Source organism: Rhinoderma darwinii, chromosome 4 (genome assembly GCF_050947455.1).
Source record: "Rhinoderma darwinii isolate aRhiDar2 chromosome 4, aRhiDar2.hap1, whole genome shotgun sequence".
Classification (NCBI taxonomy): Eukaryota; Metazoa; Chordata; class Amphibia; order Anura; family Rhinodermatidae; genus Rhinoderma; species Rhinoderma darwinii.
In genome coordinates this window covers 74524854-74547205 of record NC_134690.1, presented here as the reverse complement: position 1 = coordinate 74547205, position 22352 = coordinate 74524854, and the positions used below count along the sequence as shown (strand labels likewise).

At 43.1% G+C, this 22352-nt stretch overlaps 1 protein-coding gene across 1 annotated transcript; it reads left to right on the top strand.

Annotated features, from left to right (window-relative positions):
• The first annotated feature begins 16 nt into the window (after positions 1-16).
• On the top strand, positions 17-22086 carry SRPRB (SRP receptor subunit beta). Its single transcript, XM_075863918.1, has 7 exons — positions 17-168; positions 4956-5050; positions 10892-10969; positions 16490-16572; positions 17534-17670; positions 20180-20234; positions 21596-22086. The coding sequence occupies exons 1-7, from the start codon at positions 36-38 to the stop codon at positions 21810-21812; spliced, it is 798 nt and encodes a 265-aa protein (XP_075720033.1). The 5' UTR covers positions 17-35; the 3' UTR covers positions 21813-22086.
• The last annotated feature ends 266 nt before the right edge of the window (positions 22087-22352 follow it).

Genomic DNA, 22352 nt, shown 5'->3' with positions numbered 1-22352 from the left:
TTTAGCGCACTGCGCAGGCGTGTTGTGAGACAAAGATGGCTGCGGTGCAAGAGAATGAGAGCAGTCAGTGGCTGCCAGACATGGACTTTATCAAACAAGAACTTGAGCGGCAGGGTCCCACGGTGCTGTCTGTGGTGGTGGCGCTCGTAGTTGTGCTGCTCAGCCTGGGTAAGTATTTACTGTGAGAAGAAATGTGACCTGTGTTTGTCCCTCCATCTGCTGTAGCACCACAAGTCTCAGAATGACTTACAAGACATGCAAGAGCGTGTGGTGCCACATAAGACATACCTGGTGCCCCAGGACTGTGTTAGAAGAGTGGCATAGTAATGTGATGGGACAGGGACCGGTAGCACCTCTCTAGTTGTCTATTTACTTCTGTTCAGGTTGTGTGACCCGCCTGTGCCCCCGATCATATACCCTCACCCTCTAGTATTGGCCTCAAAGGGGTTGTCCATGATTGAGAAAAAATGTACTAAAAGCAGCGAAGTTGATAAATGTTAAACAATACTCATCTATTGAATCCCCACCGGTCTCTGCTGACTTCCCTGCAGTGACGTGTCATACATTCACTTGACTGCTGCAGCCAATCACTGGCCTCAGCAGTCTTGTGCCGTACAGTCTAGCATCAGTGCTAAGGCCAGTGATTGGCTGCAGCGGTCACTAGGGTTGCACGTTATATTGATTCTATTTCTATTCTGTGCGCCCTCAAACCGTTCAATACCGCTTTTTCATGTATTTTGTGGCCGCACAGCTTAAAGGGGTTTTCCAGCCACTAAAAATGTATGGCCTGTCATCTGGATAGGCTACCAATAGCTGATGGGTTGGGGTATGAGTTTCGGGTCCCCCGCCGATCAGCTGTTTTGAAGGGGAAGGAGCGCACATACGAGCGCTGCTTCCCCCTTCGTCTCTTTTTGAAGACGCCAGGGCTGTCTGACCATATTTCCAGTTCGGGGATACTGAGGTATGTTCTAACAACTAACTATGTAAGGTCCGTACACGGGATAATGTACCGGCATGTAGATATATGCCAGTACATTAACATTAAGAATCTAAAAGTAAAAAAATAAAGTAATTTTAAATAAAAAAAACTCTAAAAAAAAATACACCTACACACTGTTTACAATAAACATTAAAATAAAAGTCTGAGCTGAACACATCGTCAGCAGCTGCACAAATCTCTTTTGCTACAATGTATCGGGACTCATGCACACGACCGTAATGATTTTTACTGTCCGCAAATACGGATCCGTAGTCATTTATAGTCGTCCGCAACTAATCTGCATATGCGGCACACTGTCTGCAAATACGGTCCGTGGTGCATCCGTATTTATGGATCCGCAAAAAAAAAAACTGAGTAATCTTGGGTAGTCACCCAGTGTCTCATGCGGGTGCACATCCGTATCAATCTGTAATTACTGAAGCACCCATAGACTTCTATGAGGAGTCTGTGCCGTAATTACGGACAAGAATAGGACGTGTTCTATATTTTACGGATCATTTCTACGGAACAGACACTCATCTGTAAATATACGGAATGGTGTCCGTAGCCCATAGAAATGAATGGGTCCTCAATTTCATCCGTAATTTACGGATCCGTAATTTCGGATGAAAACTACGGTCTTGTTCGTGGGGCCTAAGGCCTCATGCACACGACCATAGCCATGTCCACGGATGTGAGTTTCGGGTCGGTCGGGTGCGGAGTGTCACCCGTGAGCCACCCTCAAATCACAGGCCGTGCACATGGGCGGCCGTTATTTCCTATGAGCCTGGATGCAGAAGACGGCCGTAATAAGACATTCCCGTTCTTTCTGCAGTCTGGGCTCCTGGGCCATGCACGGACTGTGGAAATCATGGTCGTGTGCATGGGCCCATAGGAATGAATGGGGCCGCATTTCTCCCGTGGATTTTCGGGGGAATTGCGGCTGCAAAAGCACGGTCGTGTGCATGGGGCCTTAGTCTGGAGTCCAGGCTGTTTAGCATCGTTCCCTAGACTGGATACAATTGTATCTATATCTCAGCTCAGAGCAGGACTAGCTATGTACTGACTTGCAAATTGTAAACAACAGTGTTCTTATTCACTGACAGCAATCAAATATCTTAAATGGTGAAGCAGTATAACCGATCGTACAGATGTAGCCATCGTTATCTTGACTATGATAACTTGCTGCAGCGTGATACCACACAACTAAAGCCAATAGACAACTTTTGATTTATACAGTGATTAACATTATTTACATAAACAGGAAAACTTCTTTAACCCCTTAAGGACACGGCCAATTTTGGCCTTGAGGACAGAGCAATTTTTTTTACATTTCCCTCTTTGCATCCCGACGCTCATAACGCTTTTATTTTTTGTATGACGTAGTTGTATGAGACTTTGTTTTTTGCGGGACGAGTTGTACTTTATGTACGTACCATTTTTTGGTACAAATACATTATCGTTTAATTTCTATACATTTTTAATTAGATTAAAATGCAGAAAAAAAGCAGTTGCGCAGCAGTTTTAATATTTTTTACACCATACACCGATCATCATAAATAATGTTATACATTTGTTGTACAGGTTGTTACGGTCGTGGCGATACCAAATATGTCTATATTATTTCATGTTTTGGGACTTATATTTTAAAAAGTTTATTTATTATAAAAAATGTGTTTCTGTGTATTTTATTTACTTTTTATTTACCATTTATTTTTATTTTTTTACATTCATTTAACTTTTTTTTTTAATCCCATAAAGGGATTTATCATTTTGATTTTGTAACTGCAATGTACTGGCATAGATCTATATGCCAGTACATTAGCCTGTGTACTGATTGTACACAGGCAGTTGTTAGGGCATACCTCAGTACAACAGGAAATATGTTCAGACAGCCCTGGGGTCCTTCACTGGACCCTGGGCTGTCTGGCCATATGAGTTGTGGGCTTTGATCACGTCAGTTATTTTCTGCGACGTGATCAATGTGCAGTCCCCCCTCTTTGAACGCAGCGATTAGCTTTCATCGCGGCGTTCAAAGGGTTAACAGCGGAGAGAAGATGTTTCTCTCCTCTCCGCTGTCAGAGCGGGGCCGAGGCTGTGTATTACAGCCGTTGCCCCGCTCTCGATCGCACGCACAGACGGCAGAGACTGCTGTCACACAGGACGAGTATGCTCGTCCTAATGCGTGAAGTGCTCGCCACTCAGGACGAGCATACTCGTCCTGTGTCGGCAACCAGTTAAAGAGTATAGCCTTTGCAAATAGTGGCCCTGGCGTACTTGGCACGACCATATAATACATGGTCACCCATTAATTTGAATTGGCATTATATAATCGTACATTTCCCTTTCAGTATCACTGCAAGTCCTGCCACCTTCCGCGTGACATCAACTATTTGCTGTAGCTCTACCTGCTGGGAGGCCGCATTTGGAAGGGCTACCTCTTTAAGGTAGTGTTAAAAAGGGGTTGTCCAGTCCAAAAAAAATAATAATTATGGCCTGTTCTCAGGATAGGTCAATACCTGATTGGTGGGAGTCCGACTCCCGGCACCCGTACCGATCAGCATTTTTTTTAAGGGGCCACAGCGCTGTCCCAGCTCGTACTGTGAATCGCCGACACACTTTTAGCAGCGGTTCACAGTATTCCATTGAATTAAATATCAGTGATTCACACTACGAGCAGATAAGGAATGGAGGGTAAGCGTCCCTTCAATCAGCTGATCGGCAGGGGTGCCAGGAGTCGAACCCCCACCGATCAGGTATTGATGGCCTATCCTTGGGATAGGCCATACGTTTTTTTGACTGGACAACCCCTTTAATTTTAGTTTCTTTGTCTTGTATATAAAAAGGATCATGTTTTCATTACATATCCCATAATGCTTAAAGGGAATGTGTCGCTAGAAAAATATATTTTTTTTTTTTTAGTTAAACTGTTAATATATAAATGATTACACATTGTTCTATTTTAGAACATTTAGAACATTTCCATGTGCTGGTCACTAGAGGGAGCAATTCCCAAAATTGCAGCATTGGCATGTGGTAATTGCTTTATGCTGCAAAATTGGAGAAGACACACTCGCTCTAGTGTGCTCAAACAATCCCCCTCCTTTATCCTGGCTAGTGCCAGGAGAAAGGAGGGGGTTGAATGTTCAAACCTCCTACACTGTGTGCCGCCATTTTTTGAGCGAATGCACAGTGTAGGAGGATTAGATACAGTGGTAATCACACAGTATAACACGAACATACACACACATCACATACACAAACATAACTTTATTTGCTCCTGCCGCTGCCTCCGCTCCCTATCCTTGATTCTGAACATATGGACGGGAGCCGCGACCGAAAGTAGTAATCTTACAGTCCGGCCGCGGCTTCCGGTCCACATGAAAATGGTGCCGGATGTTGCTCTGCCGAAGACCTTCCTTTTGGACTGCGTGGGAGCGGCGCATGCACCGTTCCCACACAGACGGCGTACACCATAGTGAATGGAACGGCCCCCGTTCGCATTCTCTATGGGGATGTATGTGCCGTTATTCGACACATACAGAGATGAAAAAAAATGGCAGCCCCCATAGAGAAGTAAAAGAAAGAAAAAAGTACAACACAAATAAATAAAATTTACTTTAATGACATAATAAAAACAATAACCTATAAAAAAAATATTTTTCGTGACACCTTCCCTTTAACAGTGGCTGGAGATTTAGCACTAGTGATTGTCGTTGCAACATGTGCCTCATATGTCTCCGAGCAGCAGAGTATCTTACTATATAGCTTTGTTATTCGTCTTTCTTGACTCTACAGCATGATGCTTTATTTTATACTGCAGTGTGACACCGTTGGTGGTTAGGTGATGCCCCAGGGATACAGTGTGATAGCAGGGCCAAGGTGTTAATACTTTCTGAAGCCACTGATCCTATATATTGTGTTGTATGTTCCAGCTGCAGACTCTCTCTAATTCTCTTTTTTTTCTTTTCTTTAGTGATCTGGAGATTGCTGCGGGGGAGTCAGAGCAGCCGCAGAGCCGTTCTACTTGTGGGCTTGTGTGACTCTGGTAAAACCCTTCTCTTCGGCAGGGTATGACATTCAATATTCTCTGTAGCTGGTGTAGATCAGGTTTTATCATTCTAAATGTGATGCCTGGGTCTGTGTATGGACATAAATAATATAACCAATACACTAAGGCCTGGTATGAATCTGACTGGTTTATATACTTTCCTACCACAGTCCAAAAACATACTGATCAGTTAGTTGGCTTCTTATGTAATTGGTCCGAGTGTGTATCTGGGAAAATGAGATTGTGAACCCCTTTAGCGACGGGGTCTAAAGTGAGTAATGACAATCTGTGTACAGCGCTGCAGAATATGTTAGAGCTATATACGAGGCAGGAAATGCACTATTGAATCTTGAGTAGAGACTTAACCGGTTAAGGACTAGGCTGTTTTACAGCTAAATGACCAGAGCAAATTTCACAATTTTGCTATGCGCTTCTTTAGATGACTATAACTCTGCAGGTGAATAAAGTTCATCTTTGAATTTTACACTCTTTTTAAAGGACAGATAGGGCTTTGTTTTAGTGGCATTTGTCAGTATATATCATTTTTATTTTTTTCTCTAAAGTGGGCAAAATTGGAAAAAAATGCAAGAATTTAGCAAATGCGTCAGTTTAGGCTAGTATTTTTCACACACGGTATAGACCACGGCCAAAATTCATCTCCTTTCACGTTCTTCCACTTCTCCCGTGCATGGGGATACCAAATATGTGTGCCTTATTCACTGTGCGGGCATGTGCCAGGGCTTGGCATAAAAGGAGTCTTTTTGGTCCAGGAATTCTGCATTTGATTTTAGAGCCGTATACTGTTTTCTGGGGGGTGTAATGCTGCTGAAACATTAGAAACACCCCATAAATTACTTCATTCACACAAGTAGACCCCACAAGGTTTCCTTCAAGGGGTTTATCATATTTTTAGACAGTCCAGTTTTCTTCTGAAAGTTTATTGAATAAGATGGATCAAAATAAAATTAGCAATTTTTTAGCAAATGCGTCAGTTTATACCAGCATTTTTCACACACGGTATAGACCACTGACAAAATTCATCTCCGTTCACATTCTGCCACTTCTCCCGTGCACGGGGATACCAAATATGTGGCCTTATTTATCACATAGAGATGTAGGAGGGCGGAGGATAGAAGAAGATTATTTCACATATCGCTTTTTTTCAAAGCTGGTTTTACAAAACTCAACAGAGTTTCTATAACACTTCCAAAATATCTGCTCTTGAAGCAGAAATCCCAAAATATTCATCTAGGGGTATAATGGGAATTAATTTTTTGGGGTTTTCTAAAATAAGAAATTGCAGGTTAATGCAAATGGAGCTTCCAGCAGATGAACTTTAGAAAAAATCAAACATGACATCCACCCCCCACCCATTCCCTCCCTCACCCTTGGAGTAAAATCATGGGAAAAATAAAAACGTAATGTAGGGCAAATATATTTTCAACAAATTAACTAAAATCTAATAATTCAGAACAGTGTGGTATTTTTTAAAACATGGCTCAATGCACAGGCCTGGTTGCGAGGGACATGAGGGACAGAAATATCGGGAATCTTTGCTGTGCCCGTCTTTTCTGCAGACGCGGCACTTTTGCTGGGGGTTGCTTCTGGTTGGTGTTGGGGGAATCCGACTGATGAAGTGTCTTTCAGTCAGTCGCGTGACATCCTCAGACTGGGGGCATTCTCGGGTGTCCTGAACATCAAAAATGAGGCCTTCGATAATTTTTTCCTGGAAATCCAGGTATGTGTCTCTGCCTCTGTTTTTTTTATAGAGCACAAATGAGTTGTGGATGGCCACCTGTAACAAATAAATGGCCACCTTTTTGTACCAGGTTTTAGTTTTGCGTTTTACTAAATAGGGCTGTAAAACCTGGTCGCTTAAATCCACGCCCCCATGTACTTGTTATATTCGGACACGCTCACTGGTTTGTGCTTGTCCGATGTTGCCCCCCTTTCCCTCACTGCCACTGTTCCTGCGGTATGAATCGTGCTTAGCACATACACGCGATCCCTGAACTTGACCGCCAGCAATTCTTCAGATGCATAAGCACAGGAGTCCCCCTTTACCATGCGCTTCCCCACTAATTGCTGTGGAAAACCAATTCTGTTTTTGCGCATGGTACCACATGCCCCAGTCCTTGCAGCATGCAAATGCCTAAACAGGGGCACACTCGAATAAAAATTATCACAGTACAGGTGGTACCCCTTGTGAAGCAGAGGCTGCATTATCTCCCACACGATCTTACTGCTAGTGGAAAGATCAGGGAGGCATCCAGGAACATTTATTGTGCGGTCCCGCCCTTCATAAATCCTGAAGGCGGTGGTATATCCTGACCCGCTTTCACACAATTTGTAGAGCTTAACGCCATATCTTGCCCTTTTGGAAGGTAGATATTGGCGAAAGCTAAGTCTGCCATGAAAGTTGAGGAGGGATTCGTCCACACTTACATTCTGCTCAGGGGTGTAGAGTTGCAGAAATAAATTATTCAGGGAATTTATTAGCGGCCTTATTTTGAACAACCGATCCCGGTTTGCATCGGTACTTGGGGGGGCCTGTGCGTTGTCATTGAAGTGGAGGAACCTCATTATTGTCTCATAACGAGACCTGGGCATTACTGCAGAATATACTGGGGTGGCTTGGGCGGGTCTTGTTGACCAGTAAGACCTAATGGAGGGCTTTTTGACAATACCCATATTTAGGGTGAGCCCCAAATTTTTTTTTAATTCCTGCAAATTGGTGGGCGTCCAATCTCTGGCATGGGTGGATGAAGGTTTCTGCCTTATATATTGCGTGGCATATAAATTTGTTTCGTGGACAATCTGATTTAGGATGTCGTCCGTTATAAATAAATGGAAGTAATCCATTTGGACAAAATTTGTATTGTCCACGGTTATGCCAGGAGTGGCCGTAAATCTGTGGATTCTAGGCCCAAAAGATGGGGCAGGTGCCCATACAAGAGCCTGGACTGGAGGGACCAGGCTGTCCCGTGCTACAGCGCTACTTGGCCCTGCGCTTTCATGTTCTGCAGTTTCAACTGCATCAGGGACAACGTCCCCTGAAGATGAACCTGAAGTGACGCTGTCATCGTCACTACCTAAAACAGGTTCCATCTCGGACGCCATCTCTGATGCGGTCTCCGACTCAGACCACAGCATGGCGTATGCCTCCTCGGCGCTAAAAAACTTCCTCGCCATAACGTAACTAACACTAACACTAACTAAACAAATTGTTTTTTTTTATTTTTATTTTTTATATAAAACACACAAACTAACTGCTATATATATCTACACTACCGCTAACAAAAAAATAAACCGCTATTGCTATATATATTATATATATATATATATGTGGATATATATATAATTATATACTCCCTACCTGCCTATTCTAATAGAATAAAAGAAAGAAAGGTAGATAGATAGAAAAAAAGATAGATGGATAGATAGATTGTATAGATAGATAGAAATCTATCTATACAGAGAATGTTTTAGAGTGTAACTGTATTTTTGTGTAACTGTAACTGTAATCTTCTGGCAGCAATTCTCCCGAGTCTCTTCTTCTCCTCAAACTGAAACCATGTTTGAGGCAGGAGATTTACTGCCAGAAAAGTCAAAATAAAACAAATGTGGTCGCTGTGATAGGTTTTCACAGCGACCACATGTTCAGGGACCATCAGATTGGTCCCTGATACTCTGCCCAGTGCCCAGAGCTGTTGGTAACAGCGTGGGCACAGGGCTATGTGCACGCGATCGCGTGCACACTGTTTTCTATGCAGAAATGCATGTGATCGCTGTGATTGGTTGTCACAGCGATCACATGTTCAGGGGCCAAAAGATTGACCCCTGACATTCTGCCCAGTGCCCATGGCTGTTAGCAACAGCCAGGGCATAGAGCTGTGTGCACGCGATCCCGCGTGCACAGTCTCTGAAGTGCGGCCGTATATATACTATACGCCGGACTTTAGAGACCCTGACCGCTGGCCGTATAAATACGGCCAGCGGTCGGGAACCTGTTAAGATAGTTTTTCCTGATTTTATTATGGGCATCCAGATTTCAATGTCAACCAGTCCTAGCAATATAAAAGAATGAATCAGAAATATCCTAAAAGTCAGAGGTGGACCGTTCTAGTGGCATTATTAACATAACCTCCCTGCTTTTCAATACACTTTGTCCATCTGTCAACAAGCTTTTGTATTCCCACATTAAAAAATGTTAGGCTGAGCTGCGAGCCACGAATGCACCGCTGTCTTTACCTCTTCATCAGGCGTGAATCTTTCAGGGGACTAAACAGGTGATAGTCCACTGATCCTAGTCTATCCAATAGAATCAGTTCACGTGCACGCTCAATGTTGTCTTCCGTCGTGGACGGCGTCCGGCTCCTTCTTCCTGGCTGACACTTGTGCGACCTTCCTTGAACTTCTCTATCCATTCATACACACTTCCTCCATACTTTGCACAAATTCTTCGATACATATCGTCACCAGACACACCCTCAGACCACAAAATACAAATCACTGCACGCTGCTCTTTCGTGCAAATCGCAAGTGGGGCAGCCATTGTTTCTCGCACCGCAGTCGCAAATAAACAAACGTAACACGTTCAAACCTGCACAGCAGTCCCTCGGAAGACCGCGACCTCGTACTGAAAGTGCTGATAAGACAGTGCGGCCACCGGAAGTTTTAATATACCCAGAGTGCGGATAATTTTTGACTCCTCCCCCCTCGTAGATTTGTGTGTTATCAATATTCCTAAAATTGTAAGACAAATTGTAATATACTTGCCAAAGTGATTCTGTTTTGTTCCCATGCCTCGCCGGTCCCCATTCCTTCTGGTTTATCAGCTGCCCATGTTGTCAGGTAATTGTGGCAGCATGGACAGAATAGCTTAGCAGTGGGCCACTATTGGCTGCTGAGATCACATGACATCATATGGATGTGTACAGCTCATGAACAGGAAGGACGGAGGATCGGCGGGAACAGCACAGAATCAGTAAGTGAAATAAGCGGTACACTTTGAACAAACTTTGCATAAATCAATAGTACAAGTGAATATAAGAAACCTTGTAATATATCTTTTTAGCGAAAAATGCCTCCCCCCACCCATCTGTTCACTCACTCTGAATTTAGTTATTTTTTTTCATCTCCATAAAAAAATACGGCCTATCCCCACACATGCTTCTGCAGCTACCTAGTAAGTGTTATTTATCACCCCAGTGCTGTATTCACAGCTACGCTGCTCATTACTGCTGTATAATCTTCTCCACTCTGCTGCAAGAGCAGGATTCTCCTCTGTGTGCAGTGTATAGAAGATATGATAGCTGTTAGCCCCCCTCTCCCAGTAGCTCAAAGCAGGCTGAGAATTATCAAAAGAGCCTGCAGAGGTGAAAACTCCTAAATAATGCAGAATACAAGCCTTATCATGGCCATAGTGTTATTCCTCATGTACACAAACATGACCGCTTATTCTGAAAAGTCACCTGAAACGACAGGTACGCTTTAAGTGTAATGCCATGTTTTTTCATATTTTGCTTTACAGCTTTAGGCATATTAAAAAATATTTAAAAATCCCAGAAAATACCTTTTTTAAAAGGGGTTCTCCAGAATTAAAAAAAAAAAAAAAAAAAAAGAATCTCCTATTTCTCTGTAAGCCGCATCGGATTCACGCCAAAATTGCATATTCATTTTATTACCTGCCGTCCTTACATTAGATTCAATTGTCGTGGGCAAAAAAAGCAGCGGCAAAATCTGCTTCAAAGTTCCTGAACGAATTCTGAGGCAGATTTATTCTGCCTGCAAAAAAACTGTGGACTAGGCCTAACTATATCCTTTTGTCAATTAATTTGTTTTTTTAATTATTATTTCAGCTTCTAACTGGTAAATTCAGGAAAACACAGACTTCTATTTCTCCCAATACTGCAACTTACAGAGGCAAGAGTGACAAGGTGAGGCATCTAATCGTTCAGACTGTGGACATGGGTATATGATGACAACACTCTGTGTAATTGCTGCCTTCATCCATTAGGAAGTCGCCTTTGTTTAGTCTGCTAGATACTGTAGGACAAAGATGAACATTTATAAAGCTCTGTCCACACTAGCATCATGTGAGGCTTCTGTTTAGAATGGCGCAATGACCGATCCATTTTCCAGCGGACCCCCATTGACTTTAATAAAATCCTTTTGGCTTTCAAGTATTTTTGATGGCAATACTGCAGACTGAAATTTTGGAAAGCTTGATGGAAGCCCCAGCAAAACTCCATAGCACAAGTGTGAACAAAGCCTAAAACCACTGCAAAGTAAAGGTGGAATTGCCTGTGATGAATATCCAGTTACTTGGTCTCATTGCCTAATATTCCGCTTTGCATGAGAAGTTGACATCTAATAAGATAACATAGGGACCCCGTCTTATTTGGACTTTTCCCCTGGATTTATATTTTCAGCCTTATTTAGCCCCTTGACATCCGCCATGTATATACGGCGCATGTCGGGTGGGGGAGTATAGAGTGGACTCACGGGCTGGTCCCTCTCCATAGAACGAGCGTGTTGGCTGTGTTACAGCTGACACTTCAGGCTACTGACCGCTTGTTGAACCCGTTAAGTGACACCGTCAATAGCGACCACAGCATTTAAATGACTGGAAATAGGGGGGCGGCCCGACGCGATCGCGGGGTGAAATTGGTTGGCATGGCAACCTGGTGGCCTGATGAAGGCCCCCATGTCTGCCATCTTTGTACTCCTATGAGGCCCTGCTATCGGCACGGCTTCTTAGGAGAGTCCGTATCACGATATACTTCAATACATTAGTATTGCAGCATGTCATGCAAGCGATCCAACGATCGCTGGTTCAAGTCCCCTAGGGGAGACAAGTAAAAAAAATCTGTAAATTAAAGTTTTTTTTAAATAAATTTAAAAAATATTTCCCTTGAGCACAATATAAAAAATGAACATGGCTGGTATCGACTCGTTTGTAAAAGGCTGAACTACAATATATCATTATTTAGTCTGCACGGTGAACGCCGTAAAAAATGAAAACCGCTAGAATCGCTGTTTTTTGGTCGCTTCATCTCCCACAAAAAATGAATAAAAAGTCATCAAAAAGTCTTATGTATCCCAAAATGGTACCAATAGAAACTACAGCTCTCCCTGCAAAAAGTATGCCCTCATACCGCTCAATCGACAGAAAAATAAAAAGGTTTGGCGACCAATCTCAAATTAGATTTTTTTTTAATAATCACTTTTTTCCTTGTAAAAGTAGTAAACATAAACTACATAAATTTGGTATCCCTGTAATCGTATTGACCCGCAGAATAAAGTTAACATGCTGTTTTTACCGCGCCGTGAATGCCATATTAACAAAACCCCCCAAAAGATTGAGGAATCGCTGTATTTTTCCTTTTTCACCCCACAAATATTTTTCCCCCCAGTTTCCCACTGCATTATATGGTACAATAAATGGTGCCGTGAAAATCTACAACTCGTCCTGCAAATAACCAAGCCCTCGTACAGCAATATTGATGGAAAAGTTATGGCATTTGAAAGGTGGGGAGGGAAAAAATGGCTGGGAAAGAGTTAATAGGATGGGTTGGATGGACATTTCCAGGGCATCTTATACTGTCCGCAACATATGCAAGAATAATACCCTACTGCCTTTTACTGCACTGAGGAATCGAAAGATCGCTTAAAGAAAAGGTGTCCTTCTTTAATTTTTTTTTTACCGTTGCGCGCACAGCAGAGCTTTGTCCTATTTTTGTGATGCACGGGCGCCACTGATCCGCTGTTTTGAAGAATCAGCAGCGAGCACTACTTCAATTTTTTTATTTTTTGCATGTTCTGCTGGACCTATTGGACTATGTCATAGATTCGGTGGACTACTGCGATGATTGACGTTTTTTATTTATTTATTTTTTTCTGTCTTTTTTAATAAAATAGCTAATGAGTTTTGTGGGGGAGTTTTTATTTCAATAAAAATATTTGCTTATGACTGATTTTTAATACTTCATTAGCGCCTGGATTATGGCAGTTGTCAGTAATGGACGTCGTCAAACAAAGGCGGAGCTTAGAGTGAGCCAGTAAAAAGCCTTGCACTAACCCCCATTATTACACTGGTACCCACCACCACCAGAGGTATCGGGAAGAGCCGAGTACGATCCAGCACTCGACCATCTGTTGTGATGGTCGGGCACTGGGCTGGCCGCAGGCTTGTATTCTTAGGCTGGGAAGGGCCAATAACCGTGGCCCTACCCACCCTTGTAATGCTAGGCTGCTGCTGCTGTGTTTTATCTGGCTGGTTATAAAAATGGGGGGGACCCACACGTAGTTTTTTTTTTACATTCAATAATGACGTGGGGTCCCATTTTTTTATAACCAGCCAGATACAACACCGCAGCAGCAGCCTAGCATTACAAGGGTGGGAAGGGCCACTGTTTTTGGCCTTTTCCGGCCTAATAATACCAGCCTGCGGCCGCCCCAGTGCCCGACCGCCACTACATATGGTCGGGTACTGGATCGTACCCGCCTCTTCCTGGTGGCGGTGGGTACCGGGGTAATAATGGGGGTTAATACTAGCCTTTTTACTGGCTAACACTAAGCCTGCCTTCGTAATGGACGTCGTCAAACAGACAACTGCCGTTATCCAGGAGCTAATAAAGTATTAAAAAAAGACATAAGAAAATATTTTTATTGAAATAAAAACTCCCCCACACAATCCTCACTAACCATTTTATTAAAATAAATAACGTAGATCATCGCAGTAGTCCACCGAATCTACGACGTAATCCAATAGGTCCAGCGGAACCTACAAAAAAAAAAAACGTTAGGCCTCACAATAACGGCTAGCACACTGATCTATTCATTTGTATGGGGCCATGCACAATTCCTTTTTTTAATTTTTTTTTGTGTGAGCTTTTTGTACGTTTTTGGGAGCGTAGTTAAGACTCCCACTGACTCGGGAGCGTTTGGCGCATTTTATGCACCAAGGAATTGATCCAACACTTTTTTTTCTTTACGCCAGATGTTTTTTAAAAATGCTTGCGTAAAAAACTAACAGTTCGCTTTCCCATTGATGTAAATGGGAAGCTTAAACAAGCTTTTGACGCTTTTTGCACGTTTTTTGGCACATAATTAAGACTCCCATGGACTATGGAAACATTTGGCGTGTTTTACGTGCAAAGGAATTGACTCGACACTACTTTATTTACACAACGTGTGTTTTAAAACGTGTGTGTAAAAAAGCGTGTTGTATGTACTAACAGCGCGCTTTACTATTTATGTAAATGAAGGGTGTAATCAATCGTTTTTTAATGCGGTTTTCGGCATGTAAAATGCACCGAAAAACAGAGTCAAATATACGCCATGTGAACCGGTCAAAAGAAAAGCCATTCACCACAGGGTCTTCCCTCTTGACTTTCATCATTCTTAGCCTTTTGGTGTGTCCTGTAGCTTCTACCAGCTGCCGTTGTAAAATCACTCCCAAGATGGGAGCCGGACAATGCTTAGCAATTTGAAGACCCCTTTTTCTGGCTTGTAGCCAAAAATATGGAGGGGGGGTCGGTGGGAATTCCCTACCACAGTTTCAGCAGCTGTAGATCAGGCTGCTCTGCCTGATTCACCTTGCTGTATTTCTGGGAAGTGCTCCTTCTGGTGGAAAACCTGTCCAATTATTATTTAATGTTTAATACTTTCCACCTTGTGGAAGAAAAAAAAAAATACAGCAAAAAATATAATACAAATAAGTAACTTAAAAATGTAATTTGCGACACATTCCCTTTAAAAGTATGTCAGCATGGGCATTACAATTGGCTTTCAAAATGTTCACAACAGGTCACTTGGTGTGCGGTTTGTCTCCAGTGTTTCTGGATGTTTCATCTTGACTGGCAGAGAATGCTGTGATGCAGAATCCTTTTATATACAGTTGGCCTCATAGGCCCTGTTCACACAGTTTTTTTTTAACGCAGAAACCGCTGCAAAAAACGGCTGAAATTGCCTCCCGTTGATTTCAATGGGAGGTGGAGGCGTTGTTTTTTCTCCCGCGAGTGGAAAAAACGCACGCGGGAGAAAGAAGCGACATGCCCTATCTTGAGCCGTTTTCCGACCTCAAAAACCCCATTGGAATCAATGAGATGCGTTTTTTTTCCTTTGCCGGTTGGAGACAGGTAAAAAAAACTTGCAAAAAACTGGGGTGCAAAACCACTTTAACCCCTTCCCCCTGCTTGCATTCTGGGCCCTAATGTCCAAGCCATTTTTTACATTTTTCCATTGTCACATTCGAAGAGCTGTAACCTTTTTTTTTATTTTTGCGTCGGCATAGCTGTATAAGGTCTTGTTTTTTGCGGGACGACTTGCAGTTTTTATTGGTACCATTTGAGAGTAGATGCGACTTTTTGATCACTTTTTATCACATTTTTTTTAAGTCAGGATTCACCGAAAACAGCAATTTTTCCATTGTTTTTTATTTTATTTTTTACGGCGTTCACAGTGCGGGTTAAATAATGTAACAGCTTTATAGTCGGGGTCGTTACGGACGCGGCGATACCAAATATGTGTAACTTTTTTGCTTTATTGTAGTTTTTTTTAATAGTAAAGCAGTTTGTAAGGGGAAAAAGTGGGTTTTTCATTTTTTATTTTTTTTTCACTTTTTTTTTTAAATTAACTTTATTAAACTTTTTTTACTTTTATACTAGTCCCACTAGGGGACTTCACTATCCTCCGATCGCTATTATAATACACTGCAATACTTTTGTATTGCAGTGTATTACTGCCTGTCCGTTTAAAACGGACAGGCATCTGCTAGGTCATGCCTGCGGCATGATCTAGCAGGCATTCGCTCCAGGAAGACCTGGGGGCCTTTATTAGACCCCCGGCTGCCATAGAAGACACAGACACTCGGCGATTTTATCGCCGGGTGTCGGTGGGAGAGAGAAGGAGCTCCCTCCCTCTCTCCAAAACCACTCAGATGCGGTGCACGCTATTGTGCACCGCATCTGAAGGGTTAAACGGTTAATCTGAAGGGTTAAACGGGTGAGATCGATACTAATATCGATCTCACCCGGCAGAGTAGGGACGCCCCCAGGCCTCAGCTGCCTCTGAGATTTGACGGCTCCCTGCTCTGTTTACTTTATTCTACAGCAGCGCCGTAGAATGGCGGCGCTGTAGAATAAAGCCCATTAATGACCGCCGTGAAAAGGCTTATCGGCGGTCATTAAGGGGTTAAAAAAACCGGAGCTGATTTTTACAGGTAGAATTTTCTGTCTGCAAAAAACTCCTGTGGACAGGGCCATACATGAAGACGACTGCAGATAAACCATTCCAGTGATTTCATAGGAAACCGTTGATTGTTTTGTTTCATTTCTACACTGAAAAAATGAATACAGAGTTCTGATTAGTTACCATGGACAATGTTGACATTTATTTTTATTTAAAAAATGTTCTATTTCATATAGAGATAAATCTTTGCCTTTTTACTACAGCGCTCTAATTTCACCTTGGTTGATGTTCCTGGCCATGAAAGTTTAAGGGTTCAGTTCTTGGAGCAGTACAAGACGTCTGTCAGGTATTGTATAGAATGCACCTATGTTCTATCACAGGCAAAAATACACTGTTTTAGTCATTAAAAGACCAACTTCTACAACCTTATTTTTATTTTTCAGAAAATGTATAGAATATAACTATTGTGCACTACTATGGAATGGAGAGATATATATATATATATATATATATATATATATATATAATCTCCCTCTCCCATTATACTAGAATGGGCGAGATGGAACTGCAGAATGGACACCGGCTCAAAGTCTTTCTCTTGAGCCCGTACATCGCTGACTCTGCTTTCTGACGAATGCCAGTCAGAAACGAGGCTGCACCGCGCTCAACCGAGCACTTCTGCCGCTTCTTTTTAGCGATCGGTGGGGGTCTACGTGCTTGGACTTTTGACATGTCAAAAGTTTAGCTACCCTTTAATATATTGCTGCTGTGAGCGACTATCCAGACCTAGGATGGGAGAAGGATTATTTAACCCATCGCCACCTCCTACATATCAGCTGTAAGGGCAAACTGGTTACATTGACATCAATGCACGCAGCTGTTTAAGAGATTGTCCAGAATTAGGAAAACATGGCTGCTTTCCTTCTAAAACAGCACCACACCATTCCACGGGTTGCTTGTGATATTGCAACTCGGCCACATTCGTTGCAATAAGGCTGAGCTGCAATACCAGACACAACCCATGGACAGATGTGGCGCTGTTTCTTAAAGACAGCAGCCATGTTATTTAACACCTTCCTGACATCCGCCATACTTGTACATTGGAAGTCGGAGGATCAGCTGTGTATTAGAGCAGAGTGTCGTCTGTTATCAGAGAGCACTCCATCCTTCTAACCGCTTAGAATCCGCGGTCAATAGTGTTTGCGAGGTGCCGATAGTCGTCATGGAGGCCACCAGGTCTGCCATCTTTGTCCTCCTATTAAGCCCTGCCACATAATTTGAGCGAATTATTACTTCCCCTATTGCAGGGCTATGATTTTTGTAGTGGACAGTTCAGCCTTTCAGCGCGAGGTAAAGGAGGTGGCAGAATTCCTGTACCACATTCTGACTGATGCTACATTGCTTCGAAATATTCCCCCAATACTGGTTGTCTGCAACAAGCAAGGTGAGTTGTTTTCTGAGATATGGCTGTCCTGAGACTCTTCGTCTGTGACAATCCCAGACCTGATGTTTGTTTGAGGCTGTATGCTATATGATACAGTGGTCACCGGTGGTGGACAACCTGCTTAATTGAAGGCAATGACACAAACCTATAGTAGAAACTTAGCGAAGTCCCACACTATGGCCTGCATTCCCAAAGTCCTTTATGCCAGTTTTACTCTTGTAGCAGGTGTAGTATTTTTTTTCTTTTTTGGCACATTTTGAACTAAGAGGCATACGCCTTTTAATAAATTTGGAGCAAATTGCTCAAACTATGTTTTTTATGCAGCCGGGCGTAATATATACACCAGACTTGGTAAATGTCAGCCTGTGTGTGTTTTAATTAATTTTTTACTAAGTGAAGTCATTAAAAGTTAAAGCGACTGACCAGTCGACAGTCATTTTAGATATGTCCAGGCTAAGTAGCTATATAAGATCATACTAGTGGTTGTCAGCTGCTACTGTTTTCCTCGTAGTTGTTACGACTACAGATTTCACAGTGGCTTTCAGACCGCTTCTTTAACCCCTTCCCGCTCCTTGACGTACTATTCCGTTATGGTAAGCACATCATTCGCGCTCCATGACGGAATAGTACGTCGCGGGCCGTCCTCCCAACACGTACAGGAGCTGTGAGAACTGCTGTCTCGTACAGCAGTTGCCACAGCTCCTTCAGTGGGGACCGATCGCGGCGTCGCCGCTGATTAACTCCTTAGAAGCCGCGTTCAATAGCGATGCCAGCTTCTAGGGGTTAAACCACCATCGACGGCCTGCTACATGATAGTGGGCGGCTATGGTTGCTTTGGCCTCCGGCAGCGTAACAATGGCCTCCGGCTATGCCATCTACGGAAGCCTAGTGGGTCCTGACAAAGTGGTGACCCACTATGCTTGCTGTCAGTGAGTAGCTGACAGCTCTAATACACTGCACTACGCATGTAATCTGATAGACGCTGTAATGTAGATGAGTGGTTTTTATTTTGAAAAACTATCATCTTTGAGCAAGTTATGAACAATTTTACATTTCTGCTAATTAGTTTCTTAATGTCCAACTAGGCGTTTTTTTAACTTTTTACCAAGTGGGCGTTGTAAAGAGAAGTGTATGACGCTGACCAATCAGCGTCATACACTTCTCATCATTCATGCTTAGCTGTTCTCACAGCACAGCGTGACCTCCCGAGATCACGCTGTGCTGTCACATACTCCCACAGTAACTTTACCGAAGTGTCTTGAGAGTGAATAGACATCGCCTTCAGCCAGGATCCGATGTCTATTCACACTCCCGACACTTCGGTAAAGTTTCTGTGGGACTTACTCACAGCACAGCGTGATCTTGCGAGATCACGCTGGGCTGGGAGGACAGCTGAACATGAATGACAGCACAGCGTGATCTCGCGAGATCACGATGTGCTGTGAGTAAGTCCCACAGAAACTTTACCGAAGTGTCGGGAGTGTGAATAGACATCACTTCCTGGCTGGAGGCGATGTCTATTCGCACTCAAGACACTTCGGTAAAGTTACTGTGGGAGTATGTGACAGCACAGCGTGATCTCGCGGTTCATATTAAGCTGGTAGAAGGCGCCCCCTTTCTAACGACCTGGTTCACACGAGCATGTTCGGTCCGTAAAGGACAGAACGTATTCCGGCCACAAGTCCCGGACCGAACACACTGCAGGGAGCCGGGCTCCTAGCATCATAGTTATGTACGACGCTAGGTGTCCCTGCCTCTCCGTGGAACTACTGTCCCGTACTGAAAACATGATTACAGTACGGGACAGTTGTCCCGCAACGAGGCAGGGACTCCTTGCCTCTCAGTGGAACTACTGTCCCGTACTGAAAACATGATTACAGTACGGGACAGTTGTCCCGCAACGAGGCAGGGACTCCTAGCGTCGTACATAACTATGATGCTAGGAACCCGGCTCCCTGCAGTGTGTTCGGTCCGGGACTTGCGGCCGAAATACGTTCCGTCCTTTACGGACCGAACATGCTCGTGTGAATCCAGCCTAAGGAGTAAATGAGCGGATCAAAGTTGTCTCCGATCCCGTCCATTGCAGTGAAGTGTCGGCCGTAACATACAGCCAACATCCGCTCAGTATTAAGCGGGCTCAGCGGTGAGCCCGCTTCAGACTTTGGGTTACGTCATAGGTGGCAAGGCAAAGTCAAACTTCGGCAAGGGGTTAGTCTCATGTGAAAGGCGTCCTCACAGCCTATTTGAATGGAGCCAGCTGGCCAAGGTGGTGACAACACTAATTAGCACCAGGCAACGAAGGGGAACAGATGCTATGATTTATATACTGGACAGTCACAAGTTTTTATTTTAGAGCTCTCTTTTCTACTGTGGGGAGGTTCTAAGCTTGGGGGCGGGGGGCGCTATAAGGTATTCTAGGATCTTTCAGTGATCAGTTTAAACAAAAGGAGACCAAATAACTTGCCCCTATTTAAAAAAGAAATTGCTAATATGTTTTCTCCCTTAACAGATATATCCATGGCCAAGTCAGCTAAACTTATACAACAGCAGCTGGAAAAGGAATTGTAAGTACATCAAGTAACAATCTTAAAGGCGTGATGTGAAATGCGTGGTTCATGCGGTGGTACTGCCATTTTTAGCATATTGCCATTCTTGCATCATTCAAATATTGTGAGGTCTACTTATACAGTAACAAAACCGAGATCCAGTCAGCACTCGGTGAATATTCTTTATTGACCCATGCAGCGTTTCAGCTGAAATGTATGAGCTGAAACATTGAGTGGGGTCAATTAAGGAACTTTACTTTGAGTGCTGCCTGGATCTCTCTTCTGTGATCATATGGGACCACTGGATCAAGCCCTTTAAAGGGGGAGCACTTCAATGCAAGTTCTGCCACTGAATTATACAGTAATCTGCAAGTGGGTTTACTTTCAGAGGTTTGGGTGTATGTAGTATATGCAGATATCCACCAATGTCCTTAAATGGTCACTGTTGTTTCAACACACTCTGCATAAGTCAATAGTGCAAGCAAATGTTAGAAACTTTGTAATATATCTTATTAGAGGAAAATGCTTCTTTATCCACTAATGATCCACTTATTCTCCTGCCTCCTGCACTGATCATTCACTCTTAATTTACTGCTAAAATCCATGTTGAGAGGCGAGACGTATTATGGGCTCACTGAGGAATCCGGTTACATGCTCTCCATAGAAGTCTATGGAGAAGGAAGGGGGAGAAGCTGCTGGTGAGAGACACCCAGAGACATTTCTGCAGCTTTTAGTAACTGTTCTATCTCACCCCAGTGCTGGATTTACAGCTACAATGCTCATTACTGCTGTATAATGTCCTCCATACTACTTCTGAGGGATAGGAGAGCAGGATCTCCTCTTTTCTGTGTGTAATGTATCATATCAGCTGGTCTGTTGCCCACTCTGGAGCTGAGCTCAGGGAAAATTGACAAGTAGGCTGTTCCTATGTAGTGTAAATACTGCAGAAATTCCGCAGTGTATTACAGTAGCAGAAAAGTGGTTGAGATTTGAACAAATCTCATCCACACGTTACGGAACAAATTTGCAGAATAGTGCGAATTCTCAATCTGCAGCATGTAAATTTCTCTTGCAAAAATGCAACAGAATTTCCACAAACCTATTTTTTTCGGTATTTACGCCATGTGTGAAATTAACGTTGGAGACAAAGCCTACGTAGGGGAAAACTAGTGTAAGATGTGATATAATGGCCAGAAATAGTGTTATTCCTAATGTACACACACATTAGTGAGACATAATTTTTCAATGTTCTAGCCATTTATATATTGATTCTTTCCGAGCAGTAGAGATTCTGGGTACCGGAGCTATAGATAGAAAGTCTTCTGCTTCTTAATAACCTGTGACGTGACTGTTTTATACTTCTTTCTCTTCCATAATAGGAATACTCTTCGTGTCACCCAGTCAGCTGCTCCTAGCACCCTGGAAGGCAGCAATTTACCAACAACTACACAGCTGGGAAAAAAGGGTAAAGACTTTGAATTCTCCCAACTTCCCATGAAGATAGAATTCGTAGAGTGCAGTGCCAGAGACAGCAAAGAAGAGGAGGGGGATGCAAATCTCGGCAACGTGGAAGGATGGTTGATCAAGTTAGCATGAGGAAAAATGGTTTACAGACTGGACATTCTATTTTGGTAGAGAAAAAGAGCACGGCGCCACATAGTGTAGGTAAATCCAAGGCGTCGCAGTCAATTAAAATCAGATGTATGCTCACCAAAATTCAGATGGATAAGCACACCAACAAATGAGCAAAACTGCTGGTTGTAGAAAGTGCTGGTGCCGGGATCCAGAGCCGGTTAGACCAATTGGCCACCGCAAATGCAATATATATGAATGTAACGGAAAGATGGATCATAATCGGCGCTGCTGCTAAGTAATAGGTAAAAAGATCATAGAAAACTATTTATTATAATATTATAATCCAGGCTATGCGTTTCAATGCCGCACCGACATCTTCATCAGGCCTGATGAAGATGCCGGTGCGGTATTGAAACGCGTAGCCTGGATTATAATATTATAATAAATAGTTTTCTATTATCTTTTTTTCCTATTACTTAGTAGCAGCGCCGATTATGATCCATCTTTCTGTTACATTCATATATATATTCTAATTTGGTGGCATCTAGCGGACCTTCATTA

Coding starts and splice junctions, on each gene's coding strand:
- SRPRB (XM_075863918.1), top strand. CDS start 36: ATGGCTGCGGTGCAAGAGAATGAGAGCAGTCAGTGGCTGCCAGACATG. Junction 17,671..20,179: donor GGTTGTCTGCAACAAGCAAG/GTGAGTTGTTTT, acceptor CTCCCTTAACAG/ATATATCCATGGCCAAGTCA. Junction 20,235..21,595: donor CAGCAGCTGGAAAAGGAATT/GTAAGTACATCA, acceptor CTTCCATAATAG/GAATACTCTTCGTGTCACCC.